We start from the raw sequence: 23,238 nt of genomic DNA on the forward strand, positions 1-23,238 counted from the left end.
GATTTAAGAGCACATGTATCATTCCTATACCAAACACATTGGTATAAGATATCTTTAGTTAAGAGATCCAGTTAAAGAAAGATAACTCAACTAAAGAAGATTCACACTAAAAAGAACACCTCAAACATGTTAAGATAGGCTAGACCTCTATGTGATGGAATTCCAAGCAGATGTTCCTGTAGTATGTTTTAGAGGGGAGAGCCCATAGTCTAGCCCATGAGGATTGAAGGCTCTTTATGCCCATTGCTTGTGCTAATCTTTTAACAAGTTAGGCTGATAAATAAGCATACAATATTAGGCTTTTGAAACTAAGTGGGTTATTTTGCATTCCGATTTTGATGCCCAACCTCAACCATATAAATGAGGCTTGCAACAAGAAGTCCTTTATATAACAATACCATAAGGGAACAAAAATGGAAAGAAAAAAAAAAAAAAAAATGTTTTCTAAGCATTATCACATGTCTCAATAGTAGAAAATAAGTAAAATAAGATTAAAGGTGAGCATTGGTGGGTTTTCCTCAATCTTGCATGGGAAAAGCATTCTTCACTTTTATTTCGTTTTGGGAAGATTCATGTTGTAAAATCTCCTCTCTTGTTTGTATTTTGAGAAAAGGGATTTGAAAAACAATATAGCACTTCTAGAAAATATTTTTAAAATTATAATATCAAAAAGCATTTCCAAATCTATGGAAATTGAAAGAAATTTGAAAAAAAAAATGAATTTAATACTTAAATTAAATTTGCCTCTTCAAAAGACAACTTTCAATTGACACTTTAAAAAATATCATAGAATTGGACATAATTTTGAGCATGTCACATTTTAAAACATATTTTTTGAAATAGCAATATTTTTTCAGAATCCTCTTGAGAAGATGGTTTCCATCTAAAGAATGATGCACTTCCATACAGAAACAAAGTGAATGGTTTGCATCCTATTTTTCATGATAATAGAAACTCTTTCCAGCGTAGTCTTTTAACTTATTTAGGGGAGTTTTTCACATTATACCAAGCCGTTTGTCACTGATATCTTGTTGTGAGTGTCTTTGGATTATATTGCGCTTGTTGTTGGACTGCTGTTAGTGTTGAGTTGATATGAGGGTGGAATCTTGCTTTTCACCTAGAATTTTTCAAAGCAATATAATTTAAAATTGCTTCAAAATTTCATTCAAGCGAAAAGATTTTTATTTTATATTAAATTTCTAATAAATCAATTAAAAAGTATAAGTAATAACTGATTAGATTTTAGGGAAAATGAAGTGGTCCTCTTTTCAGAGGGAAGGCCTTTTCTTTTCTTTTCGTGTCTTTCGGTTCCAAATAACAAAAAGGAACGAGGCTTTCTCATAGGAATGAGCGTTAAAAGTAACTTCTGCCTCACATCCTTAAAAATGGCAAGACTTTTAGTTTCCATTAAAATTCAGCTTCTCATCAAATTAATTTCTAGCTTGTTTGCTGGGCGACGGCAGTTGGCATTAGAACTAAAATACTAACATTGCGTTAAAACCTAAGCATTTGATCAGCGAACCTTCATGCCATGAATTGGCTCTTCAGGAACAAGTACTGGTAGTGTGACAACAACTAAAAAATGCAACAACAGGTTTCCAGGATGAACTAGCGTTCTTTCCTTCTTGATGCGATTTCTGAGGCCCAAGCTTTGCCCACTTCGGTCTGGAACTTGCCTGCAGAGAGGTTCACAAGCACTTTTAAGGACTGCATCAACTTAGTCTAACCATCTTTTTAGCTTCTTATCTTGATTCAATATGAATACTACATTCACCCACACAAATTTATCATATTTGGACAAAAGCTTCAAAGCTACATTTACAATAGAAACAAACAAAAAGCAACTACAAAATAAAAATCTATAACTTTTCAAGGTGTAGCTTATTGACATCAACAGTAACCTCAAGTGAAGATATGAACAATCACAGTGTGGAAATATGTAGAAATCGTCCATTAAAAGGTATACAAAATCAAAGAATAGGCTAGGCGACCTAGTGATCCAGAAAGGAAAAAAAAATAGTAGTCTATCAAAAATAAATAAATATCCAATCTAGTGACCTGTAACCTCAACGAGGGAAAAAATTTCAAGTATTCCATCTGGAGTATCAAGACAACCACCAACTGATATTAGGAACTCAAAAACACCTCCAACCTAAGATCAAAGGCTAGTTTTTACCTGAGTAAAGCCACCAACCTACTATTAAATATTAATTCAATATCAACTTTTCACTTTTACAGACTACAAAACAAATAACTATTATGATTCATTCATAAACACTCGTTTTGTCTTCACAAAACAAAAACCATAATCTACATCCATCATTGGGTCTGGACTTGATAATTTTGAAGGTTAGTAGTTTCACCAAAATTCAAACCCAGCAAACTTTACCTCCCACATTGACATTGAAGAGTTTGCTCTGAAATATTAGCTTCTAGGAAACACTATCTGTTCTATTAAAAACCATACTTTTTTCAGGGATTCTTTAGTTCTCCTGCCTTGGCTGGTTGTGCTGGTCCCACGAGTCCTCCTAGGTACTAAACAACTCAGATGGGAACACAAAAGGCATTCATAAGGCCTGGTGGGCCTTGCCAGGGAAATAAGCTGAGTAAAAGCCTAAAAAGTGCTCAAAGCACAGGTAGACCCAGCTGGCCAGAGAAAGGGGGAAAGGCCAGGAGAAGCCTGAAATCACATACTTGCATAACCATGTTTTGAGATGCAGGATGATATGGAGGAAAATGCTGGTTTGGATTCTCATGGAGGAAAATGCTAGTTTGGAGTAGAATCGAAATCCTTTAAAATTTCAAAGGAGTCAGTACAAGGTAAAGCAGTCAAGAAGATCGTGGAGAGGGGTCAGGGATTTTCCTCTTGGATCAGATTTGGGGAGAGGGGTCTTGCTTGGTTGCTAGTGGGGCTGGAAGCTTGCTACAAAGGAAAGTTTAGGGTGTTCTTCAGAAGGGCGTGGAATGAAGGTGGAAGGGGCTACAAGCTGGAGCTGCACAGCACCAAAGTTGGAAGATTCCTGCTTTGTTCAGCTTTGTCTATAGAGGAGAAAAGCTTCTCCTTGGTTTTCCCAGAGGGTAAGGAATTTCTAAGGGGTTGGAAGATCCTTGCCACCAAACTGAGGAGCATCGGAGCTGTCCCTGAGCCTAGGCTTTTAGAGGCTTCTAAGGAGTTTATCCGGGAATTGGAGGAAAAGGGAGAGCCCCTTTAGAGCATGATTCCTTTGTAGAGGTGTTGAACAAAGGCAAGAGGGAGGTGGGTGAGGCAGTTTGGATTGAGAGCAAGATAGAAAAGGTTATGAGCAATTTGGTGTTCCTCAAGAAGTGTTTGGTGGGGAGGTGGGATGTTTCTTAAGACCAAATGCGAGTAATGGACTCACAAAAATCTTGGGCTATGCATTCTTGGGGATTGAAAGGTGATTTACAATTGTCTTTGTTAGGAGGCCCTCCCATTTTATTTGAGTTTGAAACTATTTCTCGAGCTGAAAGGGTTTGGCATTTAGGGCCCAGTCTGTTTGAGAGGAGAAAATTGCAGTTGGATTGGTGGAGGCCAGATGTTGGCTTCTTCAGAGAAGCCATTTGCATCAGTGAAGTTTGGGTGAGGGTGTTAGGATCAATAGTGCATTTGTGGGGAAAAGAGATTTGTTAAGAGGCCTGGTGATGCCTGAGGAGGTTTTGTGGTAGTGGATGAGGAGACGACGAAAAGGTGTCACCTGAAATGAGCTAGAATCCTTGTCAAATCTAATGGGAGGAAGGCGTTTTGCTAGTTGCTTGTTGTGGATAAGGAAGTTGTCTTTGCTGTCCAACTATGGTCGGAAGTTCCACCATGGTTGACGAGAGTGGTCTTTAAGGGGAGTTACAGAAATCCAGAGGTCAAGGATGAAAGGGCAGGAAGTGAAAGCACAGTAGGGAGAGTGGAATGGGACGAAGAGAAACATGTTAATGAAGACTTACAGGCATTGGATCCAAAGCCAAGTTTCATAGGGCACGAAACAATGTTGGCAGCTTTTTCTAGAATAGACAATAATATAGTCATTGAGCATTTTAGGTCTCCTTGTGGGCCACTGAGCCTCAAGTCTCCTAAAGACAGATGTGGATGAAGGGCTCTTGCAAGTCCTTATTAGGCCAGCCTATAGAAGAAAATTTAAGCTCATTTGGAGGGAGCCATGATGAGCTAGTTAGGACTAGGACATGCCTTTTGAGTTTCAGTTCAATGGTCTCTTACCCTTCAGACGATCAGCCCAAAGGTCTTTTTCAAAACCCAACAATGGAGCTATGGGTAAGAAAGCCCAAGAGGATCTTAAAGTTCCACTATCGATGGAGATTTTGTCAACTCCACAGCAACCTTCACTGAACCCTTTCTAAAGGACACATGTTGGCTGACGAAGTTGGTTTCAAGGGTTGATGATGCCCTTTTGGTCAAAGCAATAAGTTTCAAAGGTAAGCTATCATCTCCCCCTTTTTCTTCAATTGGGTCGCCATTCTCAACAGTGGGCCAACGAATCAATCAAAGGCGGGGCCTTCCTTTAAGCTTTTGGGATCTAGATTTCAATCGCTAAGGATGATGCTTCAAGATGGCAGTCCAAGGAATGATGTTAAGGGTCCTCCGCGTAAGGAGATAATGATCAAGGCTAAGGAGATGGAGCCCTCTAAGGCCATGGAGTTAAGTTGCGATTCGATGGGGGAAGAGCTTATTTATTGACGGCCTGTTCAATAAGTTTGCCAATTTTAGTAGCTTTATGGGGATGCCAATTACGGGTTTTAAAAAGAAGATTGGCTCACTTCTGAGGAGAATGGAGACAAAAAAAGGGTGTGGTGTTAAGGCCTCAGGAGGAAAGAGAGAACCTTTCTTGTCATCCCACTCCAAGAGGGAAATCTGAACACTAGAATGCTCAGTTAATTACAATAGTTCTCCTCTGACAGTCAGGGGAAGGGGGAGGAGCAGTGGGGATTCAGCTCATTACGTGAGGTTGCTTTTCAATCTCAGTTTGGTTAAGAGATTTGTGTTTGCAAACTTGCTCAGGGGGCAACTTGTGCTCTTTCCAGGTCTTAAGGTGTTTCAGTTGGTTTGAGTTTGGGGTGTTCTCTGGTTTGGGAGTACCCACCAGGGACAATCTAGCTTTCTAGGGATCTAAGGGGTTGGTTTTTGTTTGGATGGTTGGTATTTGCTTTTCCCTTCTCTCTCTTGCTTGCCTTTTGGCCGTAATTGTATACTTCATGGTACTTTGATGCACCATTTTCCAAGCGCTTTTAATATATTCTCTTAATTTACCTATCAAAAAAATGAGAGCCACTTGAGACCTACTTTTTGGGTAGACATCCAATAATGCTTTTATAAGCTAAAGTTCCACCACTTAATAAGAAGCCTAGAGTACATCTAGATGCCAACACAAAGCTAAACAAGCTAAAAAACACCTATAAGATCTACAAAGATGTCAGCCATTTAGAGGGGAATATGCCAGAGTTAGGAGGTGATCTTTAGTACAGAAGAAAATATCTCTCTTTCCTAGAGAGAAGTAAAACAGAAGAGAATCCCTCATGAAAAAGGTAAGGCCCAATAACAAAAATGATAGGAGCAAGTCAGGAGAACAATCACCCCTCCTCAAAGATATCTCCTTCATGGAAAGACAGTTCCTACTCACAAATCAATGCAGCATTCCCACATCCAGAAGATGGTGCAGTAAGAAGACAATCATGGCAATGATTATTATTGTTATCAATCATGACAATCATGGCATATCCTCTCCCTTGAATGATCATCATTGTTATCAATCTTATCTCTAATATTTAAACACATACATATCTATGCGGCACTCATTACATCCAGATGTGTCAATATGAAGATAATCATAACAATACAAGCCATATCCTCTCCCTTAATGATTGTTATCGTTATCAAGTCTTCTTTCTCATTTTTTGATAGGAAAGTCTTTTCTCTCATATTCAATGATATAACTAAGAGGTGTGTCAATCATCAAATGCATGGATCTCCTAAAACCTCATTCAAAGAAAATTAATGTAAATCCTTCTTAAAATTTAAGCATATATGACTAGTACATCAATAATTTTTAATTATTTAATTTTGGAGGAATTCAGAAAAGTTTCATATGCTAAAGACATGAAGGAATGATCAACGGTAAAATTCTAATCCCGTGAACTCAGTTGATACATCCACCAAGTCAACAATCAACTCAGTTGATTCCACCCTTGGTGGGGCTAAAGCCATGAGCACAAAGTAAGGCTGAAAAAAGCTTAAAATTTGTAACACAACTTAAATCATTCTGAAGCCCGCTTCATCCTCTTCCATAAAAGTAAGGATAGCAGCAGTTAAATGAAGTTAGGACAAACGAAAATGCATTTTGTTAGCATGAAATTGATATGTTTAAATTCATGTCCATTCTAGCATTTTAAGAGAATTATTTTGTCAATATTTGCAAATTCATTTGGGTCATATCTTAATTCCAAGTTAAAATTAATTGTCTATTGTTATTAAAAAAAAAAAAAAAGGGGGCTAAACAGTAGGTTAAGGATAATTTCCCTAATAACATCACTGTTTGCTGACCGCCCAATCCGGAGCAGAAATCTGGAAAATGGGCAGACTTACTCTAACTGGCTCAAATATTTGATGACAAAACCATGAAATTTTGGAATTAAAAAGTGAAGTAATAGAGTGTGAGCCAATGTATTAGGCAGGATACAGAGAATACCTCAATTCTCATTAGATAAGCTTGAGATATTCTCACTTTGCAGGTCTTCTTTCAAAGGACTTGGCACTCTCCAACTCCATATATTTATATCTGATTTCCAGAATCTCATAAGCTTTTGTTACTTTTTTTTTGTTAGAATAGTCAATTATTTTCAGTAAACAGGCTGTACATTTCTGGCTGTGTTATTACCATTGATTGTATCTTCTATGTAAAGGATTTTAGGATATTTTCCTAGTTTAGAGTTTTATAAGGCAACCATTCTAATCTATATGGTCATGTATATCTTCCCTAAGGAATGAATCATTTTTTCAGATTTCTTTCACAAATTCACATGTTATCGCCATCTATACAGGTCAATTCAAGGGGGAGTTATTCAAATTTGGTCAACAGAGAGATTTTTAGGCCTTCTGTGGTGGCAGGCCTGAGGCCTTTTAAAGACAACATGGGGAATGAAGGGAGCTTGGGCTCCTCTTTGGGCCGGGCCTTAGTCATCTCTTCTAAGGCTTCAGTTGAAAGCCAAGCTGAGCCTTCTACTTTTGGGCCGTCTCTATTGGTGAAGCAACCCATTAGGAGTGGGCATGTGTTGTGCCAGGAGGGTATTAAGCCCCATCATCACTAGGACTTCTGGTATTCCCATGGAGAGACAGGCAAATCCCCTTGTTCAAGAGAAGTCACTAGGTTTGAAGGAGTGGGAGTTGGGAATCGACGAGGTTTTTGTGGCAGAAGCGACTGGTTTGATAGGCAGGTTCTCCTCCCTCTCTCCTCCTCCTCCATCTAGTTGTCCCTTTCTCAAAGTGGAGCATTTTGCAAGGGCAGGACCTTCCTTGGGGTCTCCGGCTTCCAGTCTGAGTCACTTAGATTGATGCTACAAGATGGGAGGATGGTGGACCTCATGGGTGTGTGTTCAATGCTGTTCTTTCCTGTAAAGGAAAGTCCAATTGTTTTTTAGGTTTTTATGGTTTGCAATGATTAGTATTTTCTTCTTCTCTCCCTCTCCTGCTAGCCTTCTGGCATAGGTTCTATACTTCGTTGTGTACGTGGCAGCGCCATTTGCACTTTTTAATATATTCTATCTTTTACCTATCAAAAAAAAAAGTTATTGTACAAAATAACCCTCTCTCTAAAAAAAAGAGGTCCCATGGCTCAATCTAGTACAAAGGCTTCAATCCCCTTCAAAATAACTCCAACACTTGGATCATTGATTCAGGTGCTTCAAACCATATGACTAGTAAGTCTAAATTTTTTTTCCAATTACCTACTACATTCAGGAAAACAAAAAATCAAACAACTGATGGATCATTCTCCTTGGTTGTTGGCCAAGGATTTATACACATCTCACCCACTTAACCTTACACTCTATCATTCATGTCTCAAATTTAATTTTTTTTTTTATAAGTAAGAAATTGTATTTAAAAAAAACGCAAAAAGAGCGCAAGAGCATCCAAGTAAAACAAGCAAAAAGTAGGAGGGTACAAAAAAATACTCCCTCCCTCACCCAATGCCCAACCACTCTATGAAATCAATCAAATTCATATATCTCCCACCTATATACACCCAAGGAGGAAAATATCACGATATGCCGGCGACATATCGCCGATATATCGTGTATCAGAGGGTATCAATACGATATTTCATGGGGAAATATCGGTCCATAGAAATATCAGGAGAAATCCCCAAAAATGGGCGATATCTCGCGATATATCAGCGATTTTGGCCATAAATCGCCGATTTTTCCCGATATATCACATGGTCAACGGCGGTCAAACACGCTACAGTGAAGTCAATGCGCTACAGTGCCTGAAAAATCCTTTTGTTGTTGAGGGGATTTGAACCCCAAACCAAAAGGTTTGAGGTTCAACCCACTTACCATCCGGGCACACTCACCTTTGTTATATATTATGCACTAAACATATATATACTTAAACTCATTATATAAAGAAAATATTAAAAGAATATTTTAAAGAGCAAATTAATTATAATTATTTTATAATTAAATGCAAAATTTTCTTTTAATTGATTACCAAAAATATAAAAATTATATAATTTTCTTTATAATGTTTTTAATATCATTAATAATTAATTAAATATTAAAAAATTATACATATATCATAATTTATTTTATATTGTTTAATACAATTGAATTAAATGGATCATAATTTTAATATTAATATATATTTTAAAATTAGACATATTACAATCAAATATCATAATATTATATGTAATTTAATAATAAATGTACACTTATAAAATTCATATTTTTATCGATGCATACAATATTATTATCAAATATGATAAATCATATTATACATATATCAAATTATTTAATAAAACAACGCAAAAATATCATTATACTTCTAATTACATTTTTATGAAGTTTTTCTTATATTTTTATAAATTTTGATCAATTTTAAGCTTATCAATTTTTTTTTCCAAAATATCCGCCGATATATCCATAAAATCGAAGTACTGATATATCCATGATTACCGATATTTTCATCCTTGTATACACCCTAAACCACATAGAGAAATTGTTTAGGAATAAACTTTTTAGCCTTTGATCCGGCAATTTCTCACTATAAAAAAATCTCCTATTTCTTTCCTTCCAAAGTGTCCAGAAAATGCAAGTAGGGGCTGCTCTCCAAGCCTTAATGCACCTTTTTTCAATAAAAGTCACATTCCACCCTAGGAGGGTTTCCCTAACTGTCTCATAAATAACCCACCAAACGCCAAAATGGAGAACACCAGCTGCCAAAATAATCTCACCTTGACACAATGAAGAAGGAAATGATCTATGGTCTCTAACCCCACTTTGCATAAAGCACATCTGTTGACCAAGGTCCACCCCCTTCTTTGAAGCTAATCCAAAGTCAAAACCTTTCCCCAACAAGCCTCCTAAGTGAAGAAACTCACCTTTCAAGGAATCCAAGGGTTCCACACTATTTTTAAAGGGAAAGGGGTTGTACCATCAGCCTCTAACATAGAATAAAGCCCCTTAACAGAGAAAAGCCCTTTGTTTCCACCCTTCCAACCCACTCTATCCTTTTGTTCCCTTTTCACTGAATGTCCTTGAAGTAAAGAAAGAAAACGCTCCATGGCACCCAACTCCCAATCATTTAGGTTTCTAACAAAACGGAAATTCCAATTGCCACCTTTTCCTCTATGCTCCCATAGATCAATTACCCAAGCTTCTTTGGAATCAAATAAGGCAAACAAGAATGGAAAAATCTCACATAAAGGTTCCTCACTACACCACCTATCTTTCCAAAACTTTACCCTCTTCCTGTTACCCATTGCAAAGGAAATCATAGACTTAAAAAGCTCCCAATGCTTCTCAATCTCTTTCCATACCCCAACACCAAAGGAATCTCTCACCACTCCTGACCTCCACCTACCTTTCTCCTCCCCAAACTTTCCCTTTATGATTTTCTTCCATAAAGAATCCCCTTCACTTGCAAAACGCCAACACCACTTACAAAGGAGAGCCTTATTAAACAACAAAAGAGACCAAACCCCAAGTCCTCCTTTTGACTTTGCCTTACAAACAGTTGACCACTTGATTAGGTGTACTTTCTTCTCTAAAACCCCTCCTTCCCATAAGAAAATCCCTCTAAATCTTCTCCAATCTTAATTTTACCAATCTAAGAATAGTGAACAAGGACATAAAATAGATTTGCAAGTTGGCTAGAGTGCTCTAAAGTAGAGTGAGTCCTCCCCCTTTTGACAGATAGTGTCTCTTCCATAACGAAAGCCTCGTCTGAAAACGTTCTTCCACACTACCATAGACTTATGAGAGGCCCCCAAGGGGAGCCCTAGTAAGAAGAGGGTAGCTTACCCACCTTACATCCAATTTCATAGGCCAACTCTTCCAACAGGTCCACCTCCCCTACTGGGATCACCTCACTCTTCTCCAATTTGATTTTCAACCCCGACATGGCTTCGAACCACATAAGCAACCAACACAAGTGGCTAACTTGCTCTTGAGAGGCCTTACAAAAAATAATAGTATCATCCGCAAAAAGGAGATGAGAGATTTCCTCTCCATCACCCCCTCTTTCCCTAACCGTAAATCCCAAAATGAAACCACCCTCTTGAGCTTTCAAAAGCAACCTACTAAGGGCTTCTATAGCAATCACAAACAAGTAGAGAGAAATTGAGTCCCCTAATCTCAAACCCCTAGAGCTTTGAAAAAAACCAGAGGGGGTTCCATTTATTAGAATAGAAAAGCATGGAGAAGAAATACACCACTTTATCCACTTTATCCATTTGTGCCCAAACCCCATTTTAGCAAGGATTGCTACCAAGAAATCCCAATTTACATGGTCGTAAGCCTTTTCAATGTCAAGTTTGCATATTAAACCACTACCTTTCTTCTTTAGCATTGAATCAATTGCCTCATTTGCTATCAACACTGCATCCAAAATTTGTCTTCCCTCCACAAAGGCATTTTGAAAGCCAGAAATCACCCTTCCCATTACTTTCTTCAGCCTATTGGCCAATACTTTTGTCATCCACTCATGTCTCAAATTTAAATTATAATCTATTGTCTATTGGAAAAATCACAAATGCTTTGAATTATTCTAATGAGTTCACCCCTATTAGTTATTATTTTCAAGATCATTTGAGGAATATGATTGGGCATGGTAAGTTGGAAAATAGATTTTATTAATTGGAGACCGATTGGAAAAGTGGAGAAGAGTTTCAATGCTTAGTTTCAGCCCACAAAACCAGTTTGGACCAGATTCTTCTTTGCAAAACAGTTTAGGACATACCACCAAAGATTTAGAAGAAGAGGTTTATATGGACGTACCATCAGGATATGCTAAAGGGCATACCCAAATAGAGTTGTTTAAGTGATGGAATCCTTTCTCATATGTCATACACCAAATAAGCTAGTAAAAAAAGAATGGAGAGAGTACAAAAGAACAAGGTATATAGACTAAAAAATCTCTCCATGGATCGAAACAATCACAAGTATGGTTTGGGAGGTTTAGTAATTTTATGCTTGACAGAGGCTAATTTTAAAGTCAATGAGATCACACCTTATTCATAAAACTATCTTCAATTAGGAGAGTTACTACCCTCATTGTGTATTTAGATGATATTATTGTTGTTGGTGATGATAAGGAGCAGATGTTAGGATTAAGGCTTATCTGGTAAAAGAATTTGAAATCAAGACCTTGGAAGTCTAAGACACTTTCTGGGAATTGAAATGGCCAAATCTTGATAGGGATTTTTTTATCTCCCAACAAAAATACACTCAAGATCTCCTTTAAGAAATGGGTATGGCTAATCGCAAACTCATTGACACTCTAATAGAGGTCAATCATCAGCTAAGAGGAAAACAAGAGGAAGAATCAATTGATCAAGGAATGTATCAGAGAATGGTTGGGAAGCTTATCCACTAATCACACACAAGACAATATATAGCTTATGCTACAAGTGTAGTGAGTCAATTCATGCTACCTCCTCTTAGACCACATCTCAAAGTTGTCTACAAGATTATTAGATACTTTAGAGGAACTCCAAGGAAAGGCCACTTGATTCAAAAAGGTAGGGAGCTTAAGTTAGAAGCTTATACAAATGCTAACTAAACTAACTCCATGACAAACAGAAGATCAACTACCGGATATTGCACTTTCTTAAGAGAGAATTTGATTACTTGGAGAAATAAGAAACAATATGTTGCTCATTCTAGGGTAGAGGCAAACTTTAAGACAAAGGCAAAAGGGATATGCAAACCACTCTAGAAGATAATACTCTCAAATTCGAAAGTGACAGTAAAAAGTCCAATAATGCTTTATTGTGACAATAAATACATATCATCAATCTAGTTCAACATGATCAGACCAAGCATGTGGAGTTTGGTAGACATTTTATAAAAGAAAAGTTGGGACCTTGAACAAGTTTGCACTCCATATTTTTCATCCGCCAACCAACTCGCAGATGTGCTCACAAAAGGATTTTTTTTTTTTGATTGGAAACGACAAAGGCATATATTGATAAAAAGGAAAGTACAAGAGAAGGATGAGGAATCCTCCCACCAAAGAAAAACAAATCTACAATGAAACAAAAGCGAGAAAATACAAGGTAGATACAGGCAACTGCTATGAATTAGGCCACCCCAATGGAGTTGCACGCCGCTAACCAATCAAGGAGTATCACATTAAGGGGAATCCCCTTAAAAACCTTAGAACAAAAAGCCCATAGAGAAGCAAGGAAGTGAATCATGTCCCAAAGGTTCTCTGAATTCCTTGTTTTATCCTCAAAGATCCTTGCATTTCTTTCCCGCCACACCACCCATAATAAAGCGATGCACGCAGCTTGCCATAATACAATCCCTCTCTTAGAAGATCCAAACCCATTAAAATTGGTAGAAAGCATGTCGCGGATGCTCCTAGGAGGGACCCAATCTATCTTTGTTAACTGAAATAGTCTGTACCACAACCCCATCGTCAGAGGGCAATGAAGAAAAGATGATCTACTGTTTCTCCCTGCTTCATGCACAACATACAAATGTCGGGACTAAGTGCTTTGTAGGGTCTTCTCAACTGTAGCATGTCATTAGTATTTACCTTCTTGTGAGCCACTAACCAGACAAAGGACTTGATTTTGAAGGGGACTTGAGAATTCCAGACTAATTTGGAAGGGAAATCTGAAGGCAAACCAGATCTTTGGGATAAGGCAAGAAAGAAAGATTTGACTGTGAAAAGTCCTGAAGAAGATAAAGACCAAGATCTCTTATCTGGAACCGAAGGTGATAAATGTATAAGATCAAGAGACCGCATGAGACTCTCTAAATCTTCTATCTCAGAATCGGAAAGGTTACGGCGGAAGTTAAAGTTCCAAGAGAAGGGTCGAGTGGATCCGAGAATTGAAGAAATAGGAATATTTGTGTGCTCACAAAAGGATTATCTAATGCAAACTTATCAAAAAATAAATAAATTATCTAATGCAAGCTTTCAACAAATAATTAGCAAGCTTTGGATGCAAATGTCTTTGCATCAACTTGAGGGGGAGTGTTAGAATAGTCAATTATTCTATGTATGGGAGGTTAGGATATTTTCCTAGTTTAGAGCTCTTTAGGTCAACTATTATACTCTATAGAGTCATGTAATATGAATGGATCAGTTTTTCAGATATTTTTCACAAATTCATATTTTTATTAGGCTGTTTATACACTGAGTGATGATAAAAGACAACAATCTTCTCATTTGATCATTACAGAAAACTTCTGTTATTTTATTGAAACCAAAGAGTCTGAACTCCCAAATATTGAGGAATTATGTTCTGCATATTTTTATTTTAGTTCCTAGAAGATGTTTTATGTCATCCACAAACTGAAAAGACAAGCATAAGTCAATTAGATGGGTCTAAAGTTCATACCAGCGGTTGAGGTGAAAAACTCATCCAAATCCTTCCCTTGCTCTGCATAAAACCAAAAACAACTTCACTTTCCATGAAAAATTATCATCACTGGAAAATAGAGCTAGATGCAGTTAGGTTTGTTCGAAGTGTATGTGTGTAATTTGTGTGTATGTGTGCGTCTGTTTAAAAAGGCACCCACAAAAAGCATAGGTCCCCACAGAGATTCCCCACCAAAAGAAAAGATTAAAAAAAAAAAAAAAGAAAACAAAGGCCTGGGAAAACCAGAGAAATCATGACTAAGGAGCTACTGTATGGACAATGAAAAACAATCCAACCCTCTTTTACTTGTACACCTGAGGACCTCCATATGTTATATGCATGCAATTACAGAAAGCCTTACAATAAATCACTTTTCTTGATTTTACATTCTGTTTTGATTTTGTTCAGTTGCATGCATTAAAGTGAAATAGATCTTTTTTGGTTCTGGCTATCCCACATATTACTTACCTTACTCTTTTTCTGTTATTTTAAGAAGTTATAGCTCAAAATGTCTAATCACACCATACCATAATTATTCCAACATAAAGACCAATATGAACATGTTAACAACTAATAGTTCATTTCATTCATTCAGAAGTTATGGCTCAAAACGTCTAATCATCACTTCATACCATAATTATTCCAACATAAAGACCAATATAACATGTTAAAAGCAAATAGTTTATTTCATGCATTCCTGCACAGAACAGGACAAATTAGGAAAAGTACGAGCACTAAGTCTTACCATTTTCATATTCTAAGGCTTGAAGTATCATTTCCACCTGAATTGAACGGAGAATTATCAATATCAGCTTATCCAGAGTATAAACCAACCTTTAGAAGCAAAAACTTAGATGGAAGTAAGATGCAACTTAATGCATAAAACATGATTTGTAAACAATCATTACAGAAACTGGCCAACAGCTCTTCAATTGCAGTAACCATTAGAAGCAATGTTAAATATTATGTTGCTCACTACTTGCCCATACATGCCTTTTTGCTTGTTAGGTAAATTTCAGCAAGAAACGGAAAATCTGACCAGCCTGACCTGGAATAGGATTCTCCAGTGCCATCTTTATGGATAGGACTTCCTTATATACCCTTTTTAGGTCATTGTAACCAAACTGTTTGAATGGGTGCCTCTAAGTATCATCATTAATGATTCAAAATCTTTAATTTTTCCATAGCTGCAAAAAGGTGCTCTTGTGGTTCGCAATTCTGCCCTTGAAACATCGGAAAGTTCAAATTCCATTCTCATGCAAGCTCCATCATTAATCTTAGGGAGCATCATTAGGGCCATACAGGAGCATCGCTTGGGTCTCCCCCCAGCTGAAGGGGATTGCAAGTTATATAGGCAGATGTTATGGCACTTTTGGAAGATGGAAGGAAGGTTCATCTTTAGGGTTGTCCTGTATGCTCATTGAACTGCTGTTGCATATTCAGCTCCTATAGCAGGTTATATTGCTTTTCTTGACCAACTAGTTGGTCAAAGGAAGCTTTTCCAATGGCATGCATCTAGGATTTGTACCAAATGTAAGTTTTTCTGAATTGAAAGAAAAGTAGAAAAAATACCAATATATGAATGAAAAACATATATATTGCAAGAATAAAGCATAAAGTAATAATGGGCACACATGCACACACAAAAAGAATGTGATTAAAAGAGGTAGAAACACACACCCATTAAAGTCACAAATATACAAAAAATCCAATAGTAGACTTTTGGTAGAATCAAGTTTTAAAAATCTGGCATTTTAATGTATAGATTCTGCATAACCTCAACAAAAAAAAAAAAAAAAAGGGTTCCCCATTCTGACCCCCAACAAATGTTATTATTCCAAAAGTTCCTAACTTCACAAGTTCTCAACCAATATACTAAAACAGAAAAAACCTATTATCATATACAAGTACAATTACACACTAGTATGGACAATAAATGAATATGTGTCTATGTACTTTTTTTGAAGCATTCACTTTCTAAGTTCATCTTCATCCTCCTAAAAGGGAATAGAAATGGATTGGCCTAACCCAACCTAACCCAACCCTTAGGTGGGCTTCGACAATTATTTTCTTGAGTTGGACTTGGGTTGAATTTTTTTAACCTAAACTCAAATCAGGGTTGGACTTAGGAAACGGGTTTGGGCAAACCCAAGCCTAACTTGAAAACAATTTAATATTTCTAAAATATTTATAATTTATATGATCATATGTAATTATATTCCGTTTGTATGATTGCAAATAATTTTAAACAAATGAACATCAAATTATAAGTAGATTATGTAATATTACATTTTAGGGAGATTGCAAGTTAGGGAAATTGATGATGGTTGGACTTCCAAATAGGTATGAGAAGCTAGTAATGTGAGCCTTTAGAAGACCATTAGATGTGGTTAGAGTGAGTTTTGGCCTTAGATTGGTATCTCAATTATGAGTAGGCAAATAGTGTAGAGAGTATCTGCTGAAAGATTACTACCTTGTTCTGCATTGCCTATAACAAAATGGTGAAAACCGGCGAGTTCTGGTTAGGGTAAAGGGGCAGCTCATTGGAGTCCTGGTTCCTGAAGGCCATCATTGGGAAATGGAGATGGTGAACAGGTTCCTCGAGCACAATTCATACAGTACCCATAGCGAGAAATGAAGAGGATAGCTTAGTGAGGAAAGTTGGGAAGAATAGAAGACTTTCTGTCAAGTCCTTTTGTTCATCATTAGCTTCAGTTGTTTTTATGAAGTTCCATCCCAAAGATGTTCCAGTGTTGAAGGCCCCTCTTAAGGTGTGTTTATTCAATTGGGAAGCTACTTAGGAGAAGATCTTAATGATCAATCAACTTATGAAGTGGGAAGAGGGACTACACTTTACTGAATAGATCTTCTTTGTATGATGCTAAGGACTCAACAAATCATATCATAATTTAGTGTGCCAAAGCCTGTATATGCTTTGGAACCTTCTAGTTGGTTAGTTTGGTTTCATTTGTTGGCATCATAAGGAAGTGAGAAGATGACAAAGAAGAGAGGATGGTCTTCATTTGTTTGTGTTGATACTTATAGATGGAATACAATAGCAGGATTTGGTAAAAAACAAAAAAAGACTTAGATTAAGTGCTCAAAGCATTTTTGCTAAGATCTTTTTATAACTGGTCTAGGATCATTGGATTTAGTTTTTTGTTTTCTTTATTGGATTTATAGATGATTTTAGGTCAATGCTAAGGGTTTAGTTCTTTGTTGTTTTCTTTTCTTTTTTTTTTCTTTTTTTTTTATCAAGACTGTTTTTGTTTACCTTTGACGCTCTTTATACTCTTGGTGTACTCGGCTGTGCCCCCTTTCTTTGCTAGGCACTTCTAAAATCATATTCATTCTCTTTGCATATATTAAAAAAAAAAAAAAATGATGCAGTATTTCATTTCTCTAGAAAGATGGATTCAGTTTAGGTTCAATTGGGTTTGGGTTGAGAGTTTTTTAATTCAAGTTGTAATAAGATTTGTGGCTTGTTGAGTTGCAGTCCTAAAATAGACACAATAAAGGGAAGAAAAAAAAACTAACATTATCCTCAAGATAATATTCCAATAATTTGAATAATAAAGGTACTATTTGAACTTAACTTTATGAATTTTCATCAGAACTTTTTTTTTTTTTTTGACAGGTAAAGACAAAGATCTATTAAAAAGAAGCGTCAAAGGTATACAATACCTATACACCCACCATCAAAACGGCCAAAAGAGGAAAAGAAAACACCAAACTCCAATCTCCTATGTGAGCCTTGAACAACAAGGGGGCAATGTTTTGTGTAGAAACATTATCTCTCCTCCTTTTCTTTTTGCCATCTATTTTAATCTTAAGTACCTTTTAACTAATAGTATAATAATCTTTTTAAAAACAAAATTTAAATTTGACATTCTTAAACTTATTGTAAATCATTAAATAATGTGTTTTTTTGTAAAATGTATCATGTGCCATATATGTACTATAAGATACCATCAAATGTGATGGTACCAGTAAATCAATTTTACATGAAAAATGCACTGGTATTGTAAGTATTTGACAACTATGATAGTATAAATGAAAATTTTTTTCTTGTAATAATTAATGAAATTTGGAGGTAGAAAAGGTAAACATGCATGATAATTCACTATACTCAAATAGATATCTTCACGCACACTATACCATTTTATTTTTTTCCAAAATTTTGATAGGCTTTAAACACTCTATACCTTGTCAAAATCCTTCACAACCTTTGCCTCTAATGAAGAATTCTCCTCGTACTCTGTCCACAACTCAGCTATTTCCTTGGCTGCAAGATAACTTGGATTAAAGAGCTAAAATTAAGAAATGAAAAACAATTTTAACATTCAGTCTCTAATCACTAAAATAGAGAGATAGAGAAAGGGTGACAGAGAGAGAGAATATGCATGTTGGTGTGCATGAAGTACCTCTTGATCCTTCACCAAGTAAGTTGCACATGTGGTCTAATGCTTCCCGCTCTCGTCGGCTCTTCTCCATCTTTGGAATCCCATCTGAAGGGGTTATGTCCCCAACAATGGCTATTCAATTCAAGCAAATGTGAAGGTGAGAAAACAACTCAATCTCTAAAAGCACAAGGGGACAATAACATGCATAGGGAATACTATGGCCTCAGAGATTGCAGAAAAGTGCACTGTCAAATCATGCTGAATTGATTTTGTGAAAATCATCTATCAATCCATTGAGGATTAATTACAGACAAGACATGGTCATCTACAAATTCCACGCCAGAACATCAAAAGAGAATGCATTACCACTTATCATTCCAGTAGCAAGTACCGTTTCATAGACACTGCAGCAATTATTGTAGCTAGGGTTATTAAATTCAAAATTATTTGGGTCTTTCTGCTTGCTTTTATTTATGTTACAATTATGGGGAGTGCAATTGCCAAAAATTTATCTGCATATTTGCTGCTTATTAGTATATGTGAGATCAGGATCCTCTAAAGTTAATTTTGTCCTCAACCTAGTCTGGCACAATTCATTTTTAGGAAGAAAAAGACAACAACAACAACAACAACAAACAAATAAACAAAGATCAAGTTTGAAAATTGGAGTGGAAAATTTGGTAGAATTTCAGTTTGGTAGAATTCTCACATTCTAAGCTTGATAGTGGAGCCGGTTTTGGAGAGGGTTTTACCGCTGCACATGGGAAACATTGTGGGTTTTTTGCACATCGTAAGGAATTTTAACTAGCTCCTTCAATTCAAAAGGATTTTACTGTTGATACTAGAAGCTGATTAGATAGTTGGTAAAGGAGTTGGAGACATTGAAGTAATAGCAAATCCTCTAGTTCATTGTCTTCCAATGATGAAATGAAGAATAAAGTACATCCCAAAGACCTGCTACTTTGTATGGTCTTTAGTTCATGACTTTGGGTCCTATAACCTCAATATTCATACCCTAGGGTCAAAGAACAAAGCTCAATAATTTTAACTTAGGTAGGTTGATTGCCATAGAAATTTTATATCCTACAAAACTAATGGATCATGGTACATTTTTTATAAAATTGGTTTTCTTCCTACATCCTTGCTATTATGGCTAACGATTTATAGGGAGATGTGATTTTCTCTTCTTTTTTTTTTATTTATAGGGAGATTGATATTATGTCAAATGACATGTTTTGTCCTTAGGTTTCACTATATAGAAATTATATAAATTGTAGACAACGAGTTATACGGAGATGTGATTTTCTCATTTTCTTATTTCCTAAAATTTATATTGGCAACCTAAAAATGTGAATGAGATAGCATACTTCAAGGTTGGTTATTTGAAGGTAAAGTTTAAAAAAATAAGGATACAGTAAACTAATCAATGCATTTGATCTTTTGAGAATTTTCTTTTTTGAATCTTGTGAGATAACTTTTGAAATTCATCATGATTGAATTCATGTAGATTAAGTAGCAGATCTAAAAATAATGTATTCATTTATCATATGGTAATATGGTATGTAAATTTTCAAGTCCATCATCCAACTTTAAGAGGTTGGTTGATGCGTGAACTAGTGAGCTTGCATTAGAATACATATGCTGCTCCTCGATTAGAAATTGAAAATTTCCCACCATAGGTAGGATAGAATCAAATTAAGTATTGAGATAAAATGTTGGAGAGATTTAGTTCTTACAAATCGAAGCTATGTATTTAAGTTTTGTTGTGTTGGAAAAAGCTGTGATACCACTTGTGCTAGAGAAAGCTTCAATACCATGGGTTAATGCAAAATGTGAAGATAAAGCAAAATCATTAAAAGAAAAACATGATGCTTTAATGTGGTTTGGCCAACCATATTTACATCTAAGAATCTGGATTGTATGATAAAGAATATCATAGAAGAGAAACAATAAAACATATAAAACTATTTAACACCAAATCATCCCTTATTTCCTTGCTTCTTGTATCTACATCTTGAACTGCGAGGTCTCACTCCATCGGGTGCTTTTCACTCTTCCTTATATTTCTATTTACCACGTATAGTCTTTAAATGTCCATCTCAATCCCAAAACTTTTTCCTCCTCATAACCTAAAATATTTAAAGTCCTAGCAACTTTCTTTATATCCTTATTTACAAAATATTCTTTTACCAAAAGGAATATAGATCAAATAGGAATTTGAAACACTTACCAACAAGTTTGGTTGGATTAGTACCTTTTTGCAAGCTTTGATTCGTTTTCCCCTCAAAAAGTAAGCTACTCTATAATCTTTAGTTTAAGTGTGATGATACATGGCATGACTAGAATGTGGATGGTATAAGCAATCGCTAGTTTGAAGTGCCTTTAGGTGGCGGTGTGGTTGGCTTCAAGAGTTGCACCGGTCTTTAGTGTAAGTGTGGTTATAGAGGGTATGACTAGGACGTCGACCATCACTAATTTGTAGCAATCATGGTTAAAGAGGGCACGATACTAAGGTGGATGTGTGATTATAGAGGGTATGACTAGGAGGTAGATGATACCACCCGTCACTAATTCATAGCAAATGTGATTATGGAGGGTGTGACTAGGAGGTGGATGGTCTGGTCCATAGCTAGATCATATAGTTGCTTCATATAGTGTCTACTAGTCACTGGTATCAACGTCTTAAATTTTTGTTTCATCCTTCTCAACATTAATCTGTAAGAAAAGCACTATAAACATCTTTGTGAATTGTGATTTTATTGGGTTTTTAGCATCTGGGCCTCCAAAAAGAGGTGCACAAATTCAGTTCCTTTTTGCCATACAAGTAGGCAAGGCACGCATGTTTGCGGGGAAAATTAGCTTATTACCTTTATTAGTAATGGCATTATCAAAAGACAAATACTAAACTTTAAATCAATGGAATTATTAAAAATGCCACGAAAATCACAATAGCCAAATCCACAGCTGAGGCAAAACTTATATAAAGCAAAGCCAATTGTGCATGAAAATCTCCATTTTGAAAAACTCCCATGACATGGATCAACGCTTCATTTCAAATCCAATAGACCATCAGTTTCCCGCTAATTCTAGAATGTCACAACAATATCAGCTCGTTTCACAATAACATAGCATTTTCCAATAAAATAGAAGGAATAACAACAAGAAATTAAACAAAAATTTCTCACCTTCTGCAATATCATGAACAATCGCCATTTTTACGCACCTAAAAATTCAAAAAAAATCTCAATACCCAGCCAGCCACGCACTTCAATAGAACACAAGAAGCTTAAAAATTAAAAATAAATAAAAATAAACCCTAACTTGTTTCGATCAACACCAGTCATATCCGAAGCAATGAGAGCCATCAATCCCATTCGGAACATGTGATCAGCCACAGACTCCGGATTATTCACCTCGCGTTTCACCCATCCAGCTCTCTTCGTCGTCTAATCAACACTTACAATTAAAAAACACAACCCAAAGACGAATCCAAAGAGAGGGGAAAAAACAACGAAACGAGAGAAAGTAGAATAAAGTACCTTGAGGCGGTGGCAGAGAGTGAGAAAATCGATTGCAGAAGAAGCAGAGACTCCATCCCCATTGGCAGAAGAAGAAGCTTCTGAAGCCATACCAAAAACCCTTGAACTCGGGGTTGATGTTATTGTTATTGTACGGAAAGAGTTGAATCTGAGTTGAGATGAAGCGAGCGTGGGTACGCCCAAGAACACTCGGCTGCTCCCACTCATTTTTCTTTTTCTTTTTTTTTTTTCCCTTCCGCATTTTTAGTAACCTTGTTGGCACATTGAAATGCAAGATTCCGTATATGCTGCTGTAGACAGATCTCCTCCCTACAAACTGATATCGGGGCCCATCTGACCGTCACTTTCGGCTCACTGCATTGACCACGGTGGATCAATAATTTCTTCTTTCTTCCTTCAACTTAAAAGTTAAAACTTAACGCGTTCTGACCATGTTTACTAAAACTTATTTTTAAAAACTGATTTTAAATTAATAAAAAAAAAAAGTTTTTTTAGTATTTATAAAAATAAGTATTTTAAAAATAAAAATATAACATTTATTTGGATAAGTTGTTTTTAAAAATAATTTTTTATTTTAATTTTATGAAAACATTATAAATATAAATTAAATTTAATTCAGGTTTTATTAGAAATAAAAATATTTTATAATTATAAATAAATTTAAAAAAATAAATAATTCTTAGTAAAGCTTGAATAATAATATTATAATAAAATCATAAATTATATTTTTTTATAAAAAATATACTATATTTTAATATATGTTAGAAGATAAGATATTGACATTTTCATACATATTTTTTGGTTAAAAATGAATAATAATAATTTTTAATAATATTTTACTTAAAATGAAGTTTAACTTTTTTTAATATGAATCAAGTTTTTTATTTTATATATACATTTAGTATTGAATTATAAACATAATATTATAAAATGTTTTGATTTAATTTGTAATTAATTAGATCAATTTTTGAATTTAAAATTATTCTTAAAAATTAAAAAAATTAAAGAATTTAAATTATTAATTACATCTTACTTAATTTTTAATTTATTTACCTAAATTCAAAAATATATGATTGTATGTATAAAATAAATAATAAAGCCATGACTCTTAATGTATCAATTTTGATCATTTTTATGATTAGATTTATTTTTTTCAATTCTAAATTATTTTTAAAATTTGTTAAA

General features: G+C 35.6%; 1 protein-coding gene across 1 annotated transcript; it reads right to left on the reverse strand.

The window, feature by feature from the left end:
- Window positions 1–1,252: 1,252 nt before the first annotated feature.
- LOC117925584 (5'-deoxynucleotidase HDDC2-like) lies at window positions 1,253–22,278 on the reverse strand. The gene is made up of 8 exons (XM_034844645.1): window positions 22,054–22,278; window positions 21,836–21,960; window positions 21,700–21,737; window positions 18,536–18,646; window positions 18,317–18,396; window positions 14,857–14,893; window positions 14,091–14,132; window positions 1,253–1,676 (listed from the first exon to the last, which is right to left on the reverse strand). Exons 1-8 carry the CDS (start codon window positions 22,258–22,260, stop codon window positions 1,609–1,611), a joined length of 708 nt encoding a protein of 235 aa, XP_034700536.1. The 5' UTR covers window positions 22,261–22,278; the 3' UTR covers window positions 1,253–1,608.
- Window positions 22,279–23,238: the final 960 nt, after the last annotated feature.

The sequence above is a fragment of the Vitis riparia genome, chromosome 11 (genome assembly GCF_004353265.1).
Source record: "Vitis riparia cultivar Riparia Gloire de Montpellier isolate 1030 chromosome 11, EGFV_Vit.rip_1.0, whole genome shotgun sequence".
Lineage (NCBI taxonomy): Eukaryota > Viridiplantae > Streptophyta > Magnoliopsida > Vitales > Vitaceae > Vitis > Vitis riparia.